At 42.8% G+C, this 19930-nt stretch overlaps 1 protein-coding gene across 6 annotated transcripts in view; it reads right to left on the minus strand.

Moving 5' to 3' along the window:
* The window catches only part of GGT5 (gamma-glutamyltransferase 5), a 45478-nt gene extending 26628 nt beyond the window's left edge, over positions 1–18850 (minus strand). Inside the window, exon 1 of one of the 6 annotated variants that reach the window (XM_081285652.1) lies at positions 16395–16546. In XM_081285652.1, the coding sequence (XP_081141778.1) occupies positions 16395–16531 (137 nt within the window). In that variant the 5' untranslated portion in view covers positions 16532–16546. Of the gene's footprint in view, positions 1–16394; positions 16547–18061 lie in introns of those variants that run through there. The other 5 variants (XM_081285650.1, XM_081285653.1, XM_081285651.1 and 2 more) reach the window with 5 other exon arrangements.
* Between the last annotated feature and the right edge of the window lie 1080 nt (positions 18851–19930).

The raw sequence follows: 19930 nt of genomic DNA on the forward strand, positions 1-19930 counted from the left end.
TTGATGGTGTCCAGCACATTCTTAGATTTCTGACAATAAAACTACCTCTGAGTATCTTTTGCAGGGGGTGGTACCAGGGACTGAACCCAGGGATGCTTAATTAGTGAGCCACATTTCCAGCACTTTTTATATTTTATTTTGAGACAGAGTCTCACTACATTGCTGATAGCCCCATTATGTTTGCTGAGGCTGGCTTTGAACCTGCAATCCTCCTGTCTCAGTCTTCCAAACCTCTGGGATTACTAGGGATGTGCCACCATGCCTGGACCTCTGAGTATCTTCTAATATTGAATTTCTCTCTATGGTACGTATTACATTTTACCTGCAAAAAGAAATTCCTCCTCCAGATTGGTGTGTTAGAACTACACCATTTCACTCTGGTTTTATTACTGACTTTGACATTGTCTTTTAAGAGTAAATACAGAATCACTGAAATAATCCTTAGATTTGAAAACAGGTAATTATATAAAGTGGTGGGTAAAAGATAAAAGATCATTGGTGACATCCTGCTTACATGTTAACCTGCAAACTTGAAGGTAATTTTGTTAAGCTCAAGTAGGGTCATCATCATTACAACAAAGACTCCCCCAACCAAAAAAAAAAAAACATAAAAATTGAATCGTTTTTTGACATGCCTCAGACTGACACCAAATATGTGGTTCATATACCAATGTTTATTTATATAACCAGAAAATGAGTATATCTAAGGAGATCTATGAATATTGTGTACAGAGGAACCGAGGCCTGAAGTCTGTGTTTTTCTCCCAGTCTGCCCTTCACCTAAGTTCCCTGAACCCCTTTCCTTGGCTTTAAGATGGAAGGGAGTCAATTACTTGTATCTGAGCTTTCTTCCCAAACTCCAATTATAAATGTTCACACTTAGCAGTGATAAAGCAGATAATACACAGTTACTAACTTAGCCAGCCTAAGCAACCTAGTGCATCAAAATATATTCATGTTTCTTTTATAGTGAGACTCTCCTTCTATTTCTTTTTACCTTTTCCTTGTCATACAAACCACAGTTTAAGGAGAGCCTGCCCAATGTGTTCTATGTACACACAAAGCTCACGTCACTGTGAGGAAAGTGACCAACTGTTTTCTTCTTGGTGCTACAACAGTATGAGGCTGATTGCAGAAACAGAATGAAGGGGATCAACTGGACTAGCATGCAATTCTGAGCAGGTAATCATTAAAAACAATTTTAAATTATTTTATGCAAATACATGTGAAACTAAAATCCAAATGACAAAAAAAAAAAAAATACTTAGAAATCAAAAAACAGGGGAAGAAGGGTGGGGATATAGCTCAGCTAGAGTGCCCCTGGGTTCAATTCCTAGACTAAAAAAAGAAGAAATAAAAAGAAAGTAACATGGATGGATGGCATCAATTAGACACAAATGTAAATTATTCCTTCTAAGCGGGTATATAAGAACAGGGTAAATGTTATATGAATGGGAATAAGACTCTTGAATGTATAATTTAATTTATTTTATTTTACTGGTACTAGGGATGAGATCCAGGAGCATTGTACCACTGAGCTACACCCCTAGCCCTTTTTTTATTTTGTTTTTATTTTCTATTTTGAGACAGAGTCTTGCTAAGTTGCTTAGGGCCTTGATAAGTTGCTGAGGCTAGCCTCGGACTTGCAATCCTCCTGCCTCAGCCTCCCAAGTTGCTGAGATTACAGGCATGTCCAGCTTGAGCATACTTTTAAATATACTTTTTCCCCCCACATGTTTTTTATTGGTGCATTATAGTTGTATGTACTGACAGGATTTATTGTTAAATACTCATATATACACACAATACACAATATAACTATATTAATATACTCTTGACTTTTTGTTAAAAGAATAAATAAATAAGACCCTAAAATTGAATGTACACTGAAAAAAACTAAGCTAATAGCAGAAAAAAAATTTATTTAACTATACATTTTTGTGGGAAACTTGCTAAGAAAAAAAATCCCACAAAGACATGAATTTTACTTAGTGGATTTGTTGTTTGCAGCAGCATTATTAAAGTAATTATGAAACTATTTTGTGAGTGTTTTGGTATAGATCAAGAAAGTAAAAGGGCTAGGGATATAGCTCAGTTGGTAGAGTGCTTGCCTTGCATGTACAAGGCCCTTAGTTCAATTCCCAGCACCACACACACACCAAAAAAAAAAAAAAAGAAAGAAAGAAAAAGAAAGTAAATATACTAACATTATAGGCAATATATTGACTGTCTCTATAGTAAGAAAGATAAACAAATATGGGATGGAGAAAGATGAGGAAGAACCCTGTTGTGGTGGGTTTGACCTGCAGCTATCAGAATGGAGCCATGATATTTTCTAGATGATTCTTTCTGGCTCTATGCATAGAAACAACCTGGAAGCAATGGCACCCCAGTGGTAACAATCATTCCTAGCTTACAAATCTTAGTTTCTAAAGTACCATTCTTTCCTAATTCCTGATTTCAGGTCTGGTTGAGGAAATATACTACATGATCCTGGAAGCCAGGTGCAGTGGAACATACTTATAATCTCGGGGACTCTTGAGGTAGGAGGATCTCAAATTTGAAGTAGCCTGGGCAATTTAGCAAGAGCCTGTATCAAAGTGAAAATAAAAAGTACTGGGGATGTGGCTCAGTGGTTCAGAAACCCTGAGTTCAACCCCTGGTATTAAAATGTGGCGGGGGGGGGGGGTGGGGGGGGCACGCTGGGGCTGTAGTTCAGTGACAGAGCACTTGCCTAGCATGTGTGAGGCACTGGGTTCAATCCTTAGCACCACATAAAAATACTAAACAAATAAAGGTATGCTGTCCTTTTTTTTTTTTTTAAGAGAGAGAGAGAGAGAGAGAGAGAGAGAGAGAGAGAGAGAGAGAGAGAGAGAGAATTTTTAATATTTATTTTTTAGTTCTCGGCGGACACAACATCTTTGTTGGTATGTGGTGCTGAGGATCGAACGCGGGCCGCACGCATGCCAGGCGAGCGCGCTACCGCTTGAGCCACATCCCCAGCCCTGCTGTCTTTTTTTTTTTTTTTTTTAATTAGGTCTGAGGAAAGGATATTCACATGATGTCAAACTATCAAACTATATGTTACTAATTTAATAAGGAAAATAATACCTCTTGCAATAGAGATCTGAAAATACCATCTTTACTAAGTACTCCATTAACATCAGCAATGATGGAATCCCCTGAGATGTCTTTCCTCTTATATAATACAAGATGAAAAGCAAAATATCACCCACATTATATTCATGCTTAATCTGAATTCAGTAATAAAGAAACAATCAGATAAACCAAGATAATGAAGGAAGATTGTAATACAACCGGCCTAGCTTCCTTAAAAAGGCTAACGTCAAAAATAAAGTTAGTGTCATAGAAGATCAAAACTTAGTGTCATAGAAGATATATTGTTGTTGTTGTATTTTTGCTTTTGTTTGCAGTATATTGGCTTGAACCAGAGTGATGTGCATATTAGGCAAGTGTTCTACAGCTGAACTATAGCCTGAGCCCCACCCCCCAAAAAAATTTTTTTTAAGGCAGAGGATTGTCTAGACTAAAACATGACATACACTGATACTGAATCTGAATAGACAAAAGAAAGAGACTAGATGGATGGATGGGTGGATGGATGTATAGATTATGGATAAACAGATGATAGAATAATTGGATCATTTGGGAAAATTTGGATCATCCATAAAAATTAATTGAACAGGTATTGGACAATATTATTATATAAAGGCTAAATTTATTGAGTGTGACAATGGTAGTAAGATTATGCCAAAGAATGTTGTTATTCTTAGTAAAACATGCTTAAGTATTTAGGGATAAAGTGTTATAGCAAATGCAACTTTCTCTTCAAAAATGTGGATTGATAGATATACAAAGGGAAAGATAATAAGGCAAAATATTAACAAGTGATGAATCTAAGTTAAGGGTATACGGGCATTCTTTCCATTTTTCTGTATGTTTTAAACTATTTCAAAATAAAAATATAAACATTTAGAGCTAGGGGTAGAGCACTTGCCTGGTGTGTGCAAGGCCCTAGTTTCAATTCACAACACCACAAAAGTTAAATATAAATTTTTAAAAAAATTAAAGGGAAACAATAACATCAACAAAAAATTATGGAATGCAACTAATACCAACATTAAGGATATTTATAGCTTTAAATGCACATATTAGAATATAGTTTAAAGATCAATAATCTATGTAATCACCTTATAATTTGTGTTTCTTAAGATATACCTCCAGGTGAATATCTTAAAAAAAAGAAACCTTAAATCAAGGGAAATAGGAGAAAAGAATCATGAAGAAAGCCAAAAGTAATGAAAGAAAAAATAAATGTGCAATAAATAAAATCAATAAAGTCAAAAGTTGATTCTTCAAAAAGATAATGAATTTTTTAAAAAAAATCCTAATAAGATTGGTAAAGAGCAATGAGATAAGACACTAAATATAATTCATTATAGACTCTATAGATGATATATATTAAAGGGATTTTATAAATAACATTATGCTGATAAGTTTGACAATTTGCATAAACTAGACAAATTCCTTGGAAAGAATTTGGAAAGCTGACATAAGAAGAAATAGAAATGTGGTAGTCTTATACCTATTAAAGAAATAGAACTCATTATTTAAAAGCTTCACACACACACACAAACCCCAACACAACTCAGGCTTAGAAAGTGTGTTAGCTTTCCATTACTATTACAACCAACCAAGATAATCAACTTATAAAGAGAAAGGCTTATTTTGGCTCACAATTTTTGAGGTTGTAGTTCATAATCAGTTGGCCCCATTGTCTTGGGCCTGTGATGACACAAGGTAGGAGCACAGGGCACAGCAAAACAGCTTACCTCATGGCCAAGATGGGAAAAAGAGAGAGAGGGGAAGAGACGAGGTTCTAGAAACTCTCTCTGAGGAATGCCCCCAACGACTGGAAGACCTCCCACTAGGCCCCACCTCTTAGAGTTTCCATCACCTCCCAATAACACCAAATCAGGAACTAAGCCTGTAACACATGGGACATTTAAGATCTAAAGTAGGGCATAAGGCTTAATCAGCAAATTCTTCCAAATAGTCAAAGATGAAATGCCACCAATCTTAAAAAAAAAAAAAAAAAAAAAAATGCCTCTCCTCTTTGAGACATTCCAAAGAGAAAATACTTTCAGGTCCTTTTTTTTTTTTTTTTTTTTTTTTTGAACTTAGGGGCACTCAACCACTAAGCCACATCTCCAGCCCTATTTGTATTTTATTTTATTTAGAGACAGGGTCTCACTGAGTTGCTTAGCCCTTCACTTTTGCTGAGGCTGGCTTTGAACTCATAATCCTCCTGCCTCAGCCTCCCAAACCACTGAGATTTCAGGCGTGCACCACCATGCCTGGCTTACTTTCCTATTCTTTATGAAGTCAGTATAACCTTGTTACTAACACTTGACAAGGATATTGTTATGGTTTGGATCTGAAATGTCACCCAAAGTCTCATGTATTGGCATCAGATCAATATTGGCATTAGATCCACCAATTTAGGTCAGGAGCCATTTTATCTAGGGACTCCTATCTACCACGCGGCCTGCGCAGTGGTTTCATTAATGAGGTTCTGGCATTCAGTTAGTTAGAAGAGATCAAAATAAAACACACAGACAGTACCTTATTTTAATGCTAGGTCCAAGACGGCTCGCCTCTCTCTGTTTCCCTCCTCAAGCCGCTCAGCAGGGCAGCGAGGATTACTCTGGGCTAGCAGGAGAGAGAGAGAGCGAACACACCGGGGATCAGCCTTTTATTTGGGGGAAACAAGAGATTCAGGGGAGAATTCCATCCAATGAAGGTTGAGGGGGGGCTGCACTCCAAGGTCAGGGTCAGTGATTGGGTCTCCAGGGTCAGTGGTTACGCACACCCCCACACGGATGGGCTCTCTCATCAGGAAAGGGTCGGGATAGCTCCGACACAGCCAGAGTGCCTCAGGCCCTTAACGGGAGTCACCCAATCACGTGTCAGAATGGCTCCCCACACTCCTAGGTTTCAATTTAGGAGCCATTTGATCCAGAAATCCTGAGGCAACACTGATTAGTCTCCCATAAGAACATGTGCCTGATAAAGGGTCGACCCCACCCCAGCCCATGACATAACCCCTATGTGTGCTTGTGAAATTCTTCTTGCAGGCTGTAAAGCTGCTCTGTATGTGCCCACATGCTGCTACTCTCCTCAGAGGGACAGCCTTGTCAGTTTGCTCCATGCTCTGACAGTAAATCTCTCCAGTGGGATTCCGGTGTGTGGTGTGCTCCTTGGACTTTGCGTGGACTCTGTGAGTGTCCTTTCACTGGTGCCATGGCTCGGATTAGGCTCTCCCATTGACCTTGCTCTCCCTTTGGGCACATGAGTTGCTTTGAGATCCTATACTCAGTCCTAGGCCGCCCTCACCACGAACCCACCTTCTGTTTCACATCCACCACTGGCTGATTCAAGTAAGTTCCCCTGCCTTTGGTTGACCTACAGGTCCCAAGAAAGGACCCTCAAACATCCAGGACTCCCAGGGTTCCTGTTTGGTCAGGGTACCCCAACCACAGTTTTCAGAACTATAGTTGGTGCCTTCGATCGGCCAAGTCCACAATCTCAGAAGGTCTCACCACTGGCAAAAGATCTCTCTCTCTCTGGATCTGTTACTCTTTAGGCTCACAGCCCTGGTGCCAGCTGCCAGGAACCCCTATGGGCCTTAGCCCCAGCTGCTGCCCTGAGGCAGTGACAACTCCCAGAGCAGTTAGCTCTTCCTCATTAGGTTTAAGAAGACAGAGTAATCACCTCTGGTCATCATTAGACAAAGTACATGTATGAAGACTTGAATTGGATATCAACATACTTTATATACAAACAGATATAAAAAGCATGTATTTATGTGTATTAAGAATTGTAATGCAAAAAAAAAACCATTACCTTAGATTAGGTAGAGGGAAGTGAAAGGAGGGGAAGGCAAGGGATGTGGGGATAAGAAAGACAGTTAAATAAAACAGATATTAATTATTACTGTATGTATGTGTATGACTGTATGACCAATGTGATTCTACAATATGTATACTCAGAAAAATGATAAATTATATCCCATCTATGTATAATACATCAAAGTATATAAGTACATTCTACTGTCATGTATAACTCATTAAAACAAATAAATTAAATTAAATTAAAAAAAAAAGAAGACACAGAGGGATACCTCTGACCTCTCCCTACCGACTCTCTCTTGCCACGAGTGCAGCCACCTCTGCCATCCCCTCAGGCACCCCTTGGATTGCCTTTTAGCAAGTTCAGACTCACTTCACCTTACTCCTGACTTAAAGGCCCAGAAATTAATTCATCTCTGCAACCAAATTTGGCTCCTCTATACCTTAGACAATGATTCCAAATGGCAGCTTAATGGCACTCTAGATCCCAACATTTTTTAGGGAATTTTTTTAACTTTTGTGAGCGCTCAGGGAAATGGAAAGAGATCCCTCTATCCTCAGGCCTTCTCTTCCATCCAAACCGTCCCTCTGCTCTTCCTGTTCTCGGCCCAGGTTCTGCTCTGGCTCTTATACCCTCTTTTCTCAACCTTAGGACCCTCCCAAAACTCCAGACTTTGGCCCTGTGATGAACCCCCTCCCTACTGTTCTCCACCTTCTGGACTCTTCTGGGACCTCCCTCACCTACTTTCAGTCCACCTGTTACTTGCTTTAGTTCTTGCGCGGCCCCCACTACCCAGCCTGCACCTCTGCTTTCCTTTCCTGAAGTAGCAGGGTTGGAGGGAATTGTCCAGGTACAGGTCCCTTTTTCCCTTAGTGACCTCTCCCAAATCGAAAGGAGGTCCTTCACCTTCCATCTTTCAGGGTACATTAAGGAATTCCATACCTAACCCAATCATAGGCTTTAACTTTCCATGATCTTATCCAACACTCTCCTACCTGAGGAATGCAGGTGCGTTCGGGAGCAGGGTTAAGGAACAGCAGTTTTCTCCAGCTCCTTCCAGACCTATGTCAGAACTTTCAGTTCACCCACTACTCACTTTCACTCTGACACGGCCCCCTCTACCTCTCCCCAAATTTTTATTCAACTGTGGAGTTTTTTAAAACATCTGTAACTTTGCAATGGAGATTCACCTAAAAAAAGCTACAAGGCCTTTACTATTGTGTTATGTGTGCACACTGGTGTTAGGTGTCATCTGTCCATATGTGTGTGTCCATATGTCATGTACAGGATATCAAGATTGGCAGATAATGAGCACTCATAAATCAAAAATGGATCCAAATACCTTTCATTCACGTGATTTAAATGGTTCCAAGTAGATTGGATAAACAAATGAAAGTAAACATTTCTTATTTAACTGACAAGTCTCTAGATGATCAAAGAACTAATAAAATGCTGATGTCTATAAAATGTCTAATATCTCTTGATTCTAGGACTTTTCTTCAACAAAGAAGAAATGGCTAATACTGTTCAATACACTTGGGAAAAATAAATAAAATAGATTTGACATGGGATTACCCATAAATGTGTTTGTTAGACATCTGATTAGTTTACAAGGTTAAAATCCTGTTAAATATACTATCAAGTACTCTTAACTCATTGAATTCCATAGGGTAACATTGATGTTTTTATAAATTGGTAAATGAAAAAAAAAAAGATTTAAATTGCTTTGTCATCACTGAAATCAAGGTTACTAAGAGTTTAAAGTTCCCAACAGATATAATTCTATATACTTAAACATTGTTTATGTTTTATGCAATGGTAAACAGATGTGATTAACTGTGTACTGTAAATAACAAAATATTTCTTATTAAAATTGAATAATTTGCCTGAATTCAGAAACTTACAAGGATTGTTTCAAAATGTGAATAAAAATGGGATTAACAGATGGGAAAGATAAATTAGAAGGTTCTAGGTATGGAAATCATATTTAATAGAAGGAAAAGAAAGTGTTTCTGGATAAGAAAGTCTTTAATAAGAGGGATTAAGTAAGTGATAAAGAAGGTCTGAGTAAGTTGATGTATGTATGTATGTATATATACATGTATGTATTTATATATATATATATATATACCACATAAAAATAAATAAAGGTATTTTGTCCAAATACAACTATGTGAAACAATCAGTCAAAGCTATTTAAGGTTTTTTCCTAAGGTCAAATATTAATGTACTGACATAAATCAAAATTTAATCTATGTTTTAAAATGACAAGTATATATGTGTCACAAGCAATTCTTAAAATATTAATTTACCCATAACATTGTGTTAAGTTTTGCTTTTTAGAACAAATAATCTTGAAGGAGTTAAGGCTTATAAAACTGTTAAACAACTGTTACAGAGTCTAAATTTTCTTTAAAAGCTAAACTTGGTTAATATAAAAACATCAGTGTAATTATGGTGCTATTACTCTTCTTGGTATACTAAATGTGTTCATATCTTCCAGGTGTACAAGTCTTTAAGGTAGAAGATTTAAAAGAACATTATATCAAGCTGGTGTTTTCCACACTAAAGTTGTATGATAATTTTAGAATCATAAGGATAATAAATTTTATTGGGGATTTATTTATATCATTTAATGTTCTACACCTGGATCTGTTATCAATAAGATATATAAAGTTTTACATTACTTTTTACACTGGGGTACAACTTAAAACACAAAAGTACTTTGCTACTTTTCCACAAAAGGTTAAAAGCTCTCAGCCTTTCTTTCTTTTTTTTTTTAGAGTGAAAGAGGAGAGAGAGAGAGAGAGAGAGAGAGAGAGAGAGAGAGAGAGAGAGAGAGAGTTTTTTAATATTTATTATTTTTTAGTTCTCGGCAGACACAACATCTTTGTTGGTATGTGGTGCTGAGGATCGAACCCGGGCCGCACGCATGCCAGGCGAGCGTGCTACTGCTTGAGCCACATCCCCAGCCCATCAGCCTTTCTTAATTCATGTTTTAAATGTAATATCATATTGTGTTAGCTAATATTCATGTGAATTCAAACAACAATATATGTAATCTTTGTAAAATGATATTTGAGAAGCAAAGATCAGCTTTAGAACTAGAACACTTTACTTAAGCTTTATAAAGATTTATGAAGAACCCCACCTTACCTGAGATAAGGCTCTGCCTCCCACCTTATTACATTCAGAGTGACTCCAAAGTAGGCCAGAATTCAATTCATTTAAAGTTGTTTTCAAACAATTGATTTTTGTTGTTAAGGTTACTAGGATTGGGGAGCTGGGGTTGTGGTTCAAATGGTAGAGTGCTTGCTTAGCACCTGTGAGGCACTTGGTTTGAGTCTCAGCACCACATAAAAATAAAATAAAGATATTGTACCCACCTAAAACTAAAAAATAAATTTTAAAAAAAAGGTTACTAGAATTGGGCTGGGATTGTGGCTCACCTGTAGAGCCGTGTGAAGCCCGGGGTTCGATCCTCAGCATCATATAAAAATAAATAAATAAAATAAAGGTATTCTGTCCAGCTACAACTAAAAAATAAATATTTTTTTAAAGATTAGTAGGATCTCAAACAGGAGATATAATATAACTCAGCCAAAATTCAAGATAGTTATTACACAAATTAAATATATTTTTACTCTTGTTAATTTTACTTTGTATTTTCCTTATAAACTGTCTAAATGTTGCCTGGTAATGTTTTGCAGAGGTATTGCTTGAAGAACACACAACCTGAGTTAATTTAAGATAATAAGCCATCACCTATAGGACAGGTAGGATACCACAAATCCCAGTTTTGTAAATGACTGTAAGTTTATAGACATTAAAGTTAAAGCCCAATACTATTAATTTAAGACTGGTGAGAATGACTTGCTGGAAGATCAAAACTTAAAAATTAAAGTTAAATTAAAAGGGCCAAGAAAACCAATATTTGGCTCTTGCCCTCTGAGTCAGTCTGAATCTAGGGAACAGAGAGCTTCTCTAGAAGCTTTGCAACTCTGGGCCACATAACCCCTGATCAGGGAGATTAATGAGACCACTGGAGAATGGAAAGCCAGTCAGTGCCCTTGCTGTGAAGAGGAGGGTCATTGGAGACAGGAGACATCCCTGATGCTTCCAAGGGAAGCCACATGGTCAGTAAGACCTGGACCCATCCTAGCACCAATGGCACTAGCAGAACTAAGAAGCTGCTCTCAAGTTCCCCCACAAGTGACCCCTGTGGGAACTCAGTGAGCTCTTAACGGCAGAAACAAAGTCAATTTTGACCAGCTTGATCTTAAACACCTAGCAAAAAAAAAAACAAAAAAAAAAAACCCAGTTAAACCAAAATACAGTCTTTCCTGGGCATTTAAAAGAAGATAATAGTTAAATGTAACCTAAGACATATACTTGTGTTAGCCCCCAAGAATGTGTAAGACTGGAGGCTACAAAAGAGAGATTCTTAGACTAGAATGCCTGATAAGGATCAAGAGAAACTGCCAGAGCCAGAAGTTTTGAGTTAGTTTAAGGACTACAGATATTCCTAACCTACACAAGTAGGCTTGATGTTCGCCAGTATGATTATCCAGCCCCAAGTAACAAAAATAGATATTTTATAAAATCAGATGACATTAAATAACTTAACTACATCTTGAGAGGATGGACATCTGTGACATTAAAAGTTAAATGTTGTGTTTACATTCCTGATAACTCTGGCTATGTTAAAGATTTATATTCCCAAATAAAGGTCTTGTCCTCTCCTACCTTGTTATGGGGACAATTTTTCAGCCTTCATACCTCCTGGTGAGAGATTATTGGCTTCTCTCATTTAACAGCAGGTCTTCTAGGCCTAAACAGCTCATCAGCTCATCGGGAAGTTTCTACTCATAGGAGCCCTCCTCAAAAAAAAAAAAAAAAAAAAAAAACAGGTTATGCAATTTGTTTCCCTACTGGCTGCCCTGGGGTTACAGCAGGCCTGGCCACAGGAACAGCGGGAATAACCACACACCCATTACCTATTTTCATCAGTTCTCCAATCAGCTGATAGGGGATATCTAACAGGTGGCCAAGTCTACACTAACCTTCCAGAAACAACTGGACTCCTTAGCCTCTGTGGTCCTACAAAACTGCTATGGACTGGACTCATTAACATCAGAGAAAGGACGCCTCTGCCTATACCTACAGGAGGAATGTTGTTTTGATATCAACCAGTCAGGGGTGGTGAAGGACAAGATCAAACAACTACAAGAGCAGCTAGAAAAAAAGGAGACAGCAACTAGACCAACAGTTCCCATGAGGAATGTTCAGTCAAATATGGCCTCAGCTCCTCCCCCTCACAGGACACCTATTTGTCCTCTTTATGTTTCTTCTAATAGGACCATGCCTCTTAAATTGCCTACAGACATTCCTGCAAGATCAGATACACAAATTCACCAACCAGTTGGTCAGTTAACTACTTCTCTTTCAAGACTACCAGCCCCTTTTATGCCCAAGACTGAGACCTATGACTCTTGACCAACTCCTCTGACTGCAGAGACTCTACCCCTACCTAAAAACCTTCCAGATCCGTTTACAGGAATTAGATTTTTTGCCCCTAACCAGCAGGAAGAAGCTACAGAAGAAAAGACCATTGTCCCCACCCTCAGTATCTATGAAAACAAAAAAGGGAAGAATATTGGCATCAGATCAATATTGGCATTAGATCCACCAATTTAGGTCAGGAGCCATTTATCTAGGGACTCCTAGGTTTTGATTTAGAAGCCATTTGATCCAGCGATCCCGAGGCAACACTGCTTAGTCTCTCATAAGAACATGTGCCTGATAAAGGGTCGACCCCACCCCAACCCCTGACATAACCCCTAAGCGTGCTTGTAAAATTTTTCTTGCAGGCTACAAAGGTGCTCTGTAAGTGTCCACATACTACTGCTCTCCTCGCAGGGACAGCCTTGTCAGTTTACTCCATGCTCTGACAATAACTCTCTCGACTGGGATTCTGGTGTGTGGGGTGTTCCTTGGACTTTGCAAGTGTCCTTCATCATGTGTTTTGGAAAAGTGTCTGGATCATGATAGCTCTGATGATTAATCAATGGATTAAGCCATTGATGGCTGCATGGACTATTGGGAAGAGGAAGTTAGAGAGAGCAGGTCACTGGGAGCACACCTTAGAAGGGTTTGTCTTTTCTCTTTACCCATCTCACCCCCACCTCCACTTCTTGGCTTCCATGAACTGGGCAGCTGCCTTGGTCACACTCTCCCGCCACCATGATGTTCTGCTTCACCTCAGGCCCAAAACAATGAGACAGTCAAACATGGGCTGAAACCTCAGTAACTGTGAGCATAAATACATCTTTCCTCCTCGACGTTGTCTTTCTCAGGCATGTGTCATAACAAAAGGCTGACTGATATATATAAGAAAGGAAAATTACAGACCAATACCCCTCATCAACATAGAGACAAAACTCCTAAAAAAATTAGCAAATCACATTTTATACCTTGTGTTACATAAAAATGATATTAAATCACTAAGTAGAGTTTGCTTTAATAATGAAAGTGTGATTTAATATACTTAGCATTTTTTTGTATTGTGAATTGAACCCAGGGGTACTTAACTACTGGGCCATATCCCTAGTTCCCCCACCCATTTTTTTTAGATGTTGATGGATCTTTATTTCATTTATTTATTTATGTGTGGTGCTGAGAATTGAATCCAGTGTTTCACACATGCCAGGCAAGCACTCTACCACTGAGCCTCAACTCCAGTCCCCTAGCCCTTGTTTAAACTCAGGGGCACTTGACCACTGGGCCACATCCCCAACCCTATTTTACATTTTTTATTTAGAGACAGGATCTCACTGAGTTGCTTAGCACCTTGCCATTACTGAGGCTGGCTTTGAACTTGTGATTCTCCTGCCTTAGGCTTCTGAGCTGCTGGGATTACAGGCATGTGCCATGGCACACTGCATTTTTTAAAAGAGAGAAAAACAGATAATGCAGAAAATACATTTGATGTACAAACTGGTAAAAAAAAATGGACAAAAGATTATAACATAAACTTCAAGGAAGAGGACCTCCAGATGACCAATGATCATTTCCAATCCCCTGATATTGGTTATGGATTGGTGTATTGCATGTCTTCCAAACCATGAAGCCAGGGACTTTGTACATTTTGGTTACTACTGCATTCCTAAGCCATGACTGGCAGAAAGTAGGTATTCCTCACATACTTGATAGAGGGAAAAAGAGGATATTACATATTGCAAGTGGAGAGGGATGCACACACCCACATGTGTCCACAGCACCACAGCAAACACACTTGCAGGCTCAGGGTGCCCAGGGGGCTGCATGAGCCTGGATAGGTAACTCTTTCTCTTAGCCAAGGTTTCCTCAGCTGTGAAATGTGGGCAGTTCTGCCCAATAGAAGAATTACATGTTTCTACAGATCCAGGAGTCCCCTGTCATCATAGCTGCGTGTGTTCTCACTCACACATTTGCACACATGTGCATAGTCCTTGGGCACAAAGGGTATTTCCTGCAGAGTCCCAGAGCGGAGGAAATTCAGTAATTTCCTGGTGAGCTGGCCCAGGGTACAGAGAACCATGAGGGTCACAGGCCCAGGTTGGAGCCGGGAAGAGGGGAAGGGGTAGGGTAAAAGGCCATGGTCCTGAGGGAAAGGGAGTAGAGGCCACACCCTAATCCCCCCTCAGGTTCTGAGAAGGTGACCCATGTCCAGGTCAAGCCATGGTGAAGATTATTAGACAGAGTGGTGGCCATGGAGGGGACATTTCCAATGTGTGGATGAGCGCCAGGCCTCATTCTCTGGGGGCTTAGACCACCCCATGGAGGAGGCGCCCACCTAAGCCCCATTTTGCAGATGAGGAAAGAGAGGCTCACAAGGTTCGGCAGCTTGTCCAATGTCCCTGCTCTCCCCTGTACCAAGGATGACATACAGACACCATATAACAGTTGACAAAAACCAGCCCTTGGGCTCAGTCACGCCCCACCCCCTTTCCCCAGTGCCAGCCCAGATTCCAATTTCCCAGAAGCTGGCTCTTCAGTGTCCTAAGGGCAAGTGCCCTGGGGTGCTATGAGTACCCTCTAATTGCTCTCTTGAATATGGTACAGCTCTGGCTTCAATGAGCCAAGTCCAGGGGAGTCCAAGGTGGGGAAGTGGGGGATTCTAGGAAGACCTCACCCCTCCCACAGCCCTGGAAAATTTCTACCCCTGCAGGAGCAGCAGTGGCAATAGCAGAGAAAACAATATCAGCTCCAGCTAGGCATGCTCACTATGGTGCAAGGCAGGTTCTTTCTCCTGGGCAGGCCTAATTTTCTCCTAAGTCAAATAGAAAAGCAAGTCCTCCCACTGAGGATCCCACAGGAGTGCAAGAATTTCTGAGAAGCTACCTCAGGCAGAAGTCACAAAACCTGAAAGATATCCCTAGCCCTAAAATTCAGGAAGTCTCTTTAGAAGACAAACACTTGGGCTGGGGCTAGGACTAGGGCGCATCGGTAGAGTGCTCACCTAGCATTTGCGAGGCTCTGGCATCACATAAAAATAAATAAAATAAAAGTGTTGTGTCCAACTACAACTAAACAAATAAAATAAAATAAAAATTTAAAAATAAATAAAAAGAAGACAAACATTCCGATCACCACAACACTCAGTTTGCAATCTTAACACATTGGGATGAAACACTGGGAGACTACAGACTAGAGGGGAAGGGATCTCACGGTCACCATGCTCCTATTGTTGTTTACTGGGCTTGAGGCCAGCTCCTCCATAAACCTTAAGAACCTTCACTCAGGAGCTCAAGTTCCTGCAGATGGTGGGGAGAAATGGGAACAAGAAGGAAGTAGCATGGGCTAAGGGTAGTCACTAGAAGATGCTATGGCAGTGACCAGGTGCCACACAGGAAGAGATCTTGGCCAGGTACCTACCTTTCCAAGGCCCCCAGCTTTACCATACTCAAGTGAGCAACTAGAGGACACTCACAGGGCCCAAAGCACTTGCCCCAGCCAGGGGTCCTAAGAAACAGACCTAGGGCTCCAGCCTAGCCGGGGTCACCGGATCCCTGTTCTGAAGCACAAGCTAAAACCAGCCCCAGGCTCCCTCCCACTTCTAACTTCTTAAAACAAGAACAGGAAGCAGAGAGAGTTGGTTAACAAAACAATGGGGAGAAACCACATCCGCCCTTTCCACCCAGGGGAAGCCTGAGAGAGATGGGACCGCAAGGAAGCAGGCTCAGAGAAGAGATCCCCAAAGTGTGGAGTGTGGAGGCAGAGACTGGGAGATACAACGTGAAAGAACGATCAAGGCTTGCTGTCGTAGGAGAAAATGCCCGTTTATTGAGGCAGCTCTGCATATTTATAGAGCCGGGGATGGTCTGCCCGTTGAAACAGTTTAACAGTTTAAGGGTTTTGGCAGCTGGCATGGGGTGCTTTCTGATTGGTGGGTAAGGATCATGTGAGTCAGCAGAACTCACCTTTGGACGGCTCTTCTGGGGATGGGGAGGTTAGTTTTTGGAGCTGGGGCGACTCCCAACACAAAGGGCCCAGAATCCACTCTGAGATATGTGACAGCAGCCCACCCTCCACTCCAGGAACATGCCCACATGGTCATCTCTGGGGTCTGAGGTCCAGTAGTCTCATTAATATCTTTGTGTCTTTGGGGTTAAGTAGGTACCACATCTCTTCTTGTCCTGATGTGACAGGGGCATTGTTAGAGGTGGCAAGTGGCCTCATCCCTTGTATCTCATGGGAACATCCTGGGGAGACAAAGTGGCTGCCTGTCCTGACTTGTCCTTGAACTGCCACTCTCAGCCACTGCTGTCCTAGGAGCAGATGTGGGAGGAAGCAGACCCAGAGGACCCAGGCAGGAGCCGGTAGGGACCAGTAAGGTAAGGTGATCAGAGCTAGGAAGGATGGATAGATGGACAGATGAAGAGAAGATGGACTGAATGAAAAGGTGGATGAATGAGTAATAGAAGAAAGCACAGTAGAGGAGAAGCCAGGAACCAGGGGACTGGGCCAGGGCCTTGTCACCAGCCCCCCGTACAGCAGGACTGGCCCACGGGTTGGCAAAGCACTTTGAATCCTCACAATGGCCTATGAGGCAGATATTCTGGGAAGCAGACACGTTGGCTGGCGGGAAAGTTATGCTTGCCCAGGCTTCTAGGGGCTCAGTGGGAGGCAGGGGGCCAGGAGGAGTTTCCTGCCATGTCCCGCCCCAGTGACGGTGGTGTGGCAGGCAGCAGAAGCTTCCCGTGGGCTGGGTTTCCTGGAAGAAGATCAGGAAGAGCCAGCTGTGGCCCCTCTCCACCGCCACCCTGGTCCTGGCCTGCCAAATATCAGTCACTCCGCCCACCTAGCCAGGCTCAGACACGCGGAGGGATGTCATGAGGGACGTGGCACTTGCAGGGGGCGTTTTCTAAGTCTGAGAGACTTGGAGATGAAGCCTGAGCCACCGGGGAGACTAGCCCTGGGCAGTACCCACATCGGAGCCTCTGTACCCTCTCGCCTATGTTCCTGGTAAAATCCCCCAGCCCTTGGGCAACTGGCACAGCTTTGCTGAAGGAGCCAATACAGACCATCAGAGTCAGGCTGGGCCATACCAGGGGTGAGGCAGGAAAACCTTGTTAGGGTCTCTATTCCTTTCTTTCTTTCTTTCTTTCTTTTTTTTTTTTTTTTTAGTTGTAGATGGACACAATATCTTTATTTTATTTATCTATTTTTTTGTGTATGTGGTGCTGAGGATTGAACCCCGTGCCTCACACATGCTAGGCAAGTGTTCTACCACCGAGCCACAAACCCCAGCCCCTAGGGTCTCTATTTCTAACCTGTGCATTATTATAGATGGACCTCTTGAGCCCTAGAACCAGGAATGGACTCACACATGACCTCTGCCCCCACTGGCACTGCCCTGTGGGTCACCATCTGCCATGGGGGCATATCTACCACCTATTCTGTTCAAGGGTCCTGGGGCTACCTCCTTGTACCCAGGCCTGGTCAGTGCTGGAGCCCAAAACCACACAGCTCTTACTCCACCAGCCAGCATGTACATACACGTGCGTTCTCCACACCTTTACCACCAAAGTCTCCAGGAAGGATCAGATGCCCAAGGCCACCCAGTTCCTACCCACCTCTCACTCACCGTCCAATGTCTGAGCAGACCTTAGAGTCAGCAGCGACAGCAGCATGGGCAAAGGCCTTGGGGCCACAATGGGCATGGCGGCGAGAGAGGACCACAGCTAGAACGATGATCGTCAGTGCCAGCCCCAGTCCCAGCAGGACCAAGCCGACTGTGGCCCTGTGGCCCTGGGCCATGTTTCAGTGGTCCAGGGAGACAGATGGTAGATAAGCCAATGGTCAGACAAAAAAGGACAGGTGGATAAAAAGTAGACTCACAGATGATTGGACAGAGAGAAAAATTGTGGGGCTTGATACCGACAGATGGATTGACATACAGGTTAGATAGCTCAACAGAGAGGATGGTCAGACAGACATTTGGAAAGAGATGGACTTACAGATAGGCAGACAAACAGGTTTACAGATGAACAGTGGTCAGCCAAGCAGACACGATGGGTTTATGAAGACCTGGACAGACGGCAGTGGCAGGACTGCTACCCTCTTCAAGCGCTCTCTACAGAGGCAGATCTGGCCACAAGGGTGAACTTCCAGTTTTCAGCTCAGTGCTTGGTGCTGGCAGGAGGCCAGACATCTAGGGGGAGTTTTTCCTTGCAGAGAAGAGCCAGCTGCTGTGGTTAACTCCTTCACTGCCAGTTGGTCTCATGGCCCCTCCTGCCAACCCCGACAGTACCCAGGGTTTTCTCATCTCAATGTGCTTGAGGACGTGATGCCTGCTGCACCTGGGGGAGCCAGGGTATAAGGTTCCTATGTCATTTCCCAAGTCTCAGCAATGCAGGGAAATCAGAGTAAGGACCGTCCAGCTCCCCTGCCTGAATCAGACTCAGAGAGATCAGGTCTTCCCATCACAGTGGAGGTCCACTCCCCAATCCCGCCCCCTCTGCCAGCCCCACCTATACAGCAGCATCCACTTGGCACAGGAGCGGGGCTGAAGAGGGAAAGGGGACCCAAAACAGTGTCACTCTGTATAGCTCAGCCACAGCTTGGCCCAGGGCCCTGGGTGTCACCCACAGGGCAGGGGATGGAGACAGGCCATGTGTCCAACTATAGCACCCAGTGCCTCTAGACCACCTATCCCTGGGAACAGCTGACCTAGAAATGCAGCCTTGGGCCTCTGGGGAGTGAGGCTGCCTTCCCTGGACCCCTGCACTTCCTCTGCAGCTCAGTCCCTCTGTGGTCGCATGTCTGCCTCCCTGAGTCTATGGGTGCTCAAGCCTATTCCTATACTGACAGTTCCTCTTCCTTGGGGACACTGGCCTGGCTCCTGTTCTCCCCAGACCCCAGGGTGTCCAACTGGGAAGCAGTGGGGCAGGGGGGAGTGAGCACTCACCGAGGTCCATATTTGACCAGGCTTAACAGGAGTTCAGGGCACAAAGGTCATGAGGTGGACTTCCACCCAACAGTCCCCATGGCTCCCTTCTCCTTTCCCATCTGACTACATGGAGTCAGAGCCCACCTTCCAGTAGAGCTAAGAAATGAGGCCCAGAGGACAATGTCAGCACAGGTCACAGCCTGTCAGCCCCACTGTGTCCAGAGCCCCTGGTCAGCCTGGGCCAGAGTGGCTGTTTCCTGTAGGTCTGTTCCCACAGTTGCCTCAAGGAGGGGTGGGCTGTGGGAGCCTCTTCCCACCCCCAGATGACCTCCACTCTGCAGTGACATTGCTCAACTGGGAACCAAAGTACATTCCTGGATGGGAGCCAGCCCACCCACCCGCCACGGTCCCCAGAGCTCAGAGGCCAGCATAGGGAACAACAAGGACAGCAGGGTCAAGGGGCGAGGCATCCCGTTCTCTCCCCAGCCATCCTGGTTAGGCAGAGGCCAGAGTGCAGAGACAGCCAGAGAAGAGACCTAGGGAAAGGGTCTGTTGTCATGCTGG

Source organism: Spermophilus citellus (genome assembly GCF_964194105.1).
Source record: "Spermophilus citellus genome assembly, chromosome: 3".
Lineage (NCBI taxonomy): Eukaryota > Metazoa > Chordata > Mammalia > Rodentia > Sciuridae > Spermophilus > Spermophilus citellus.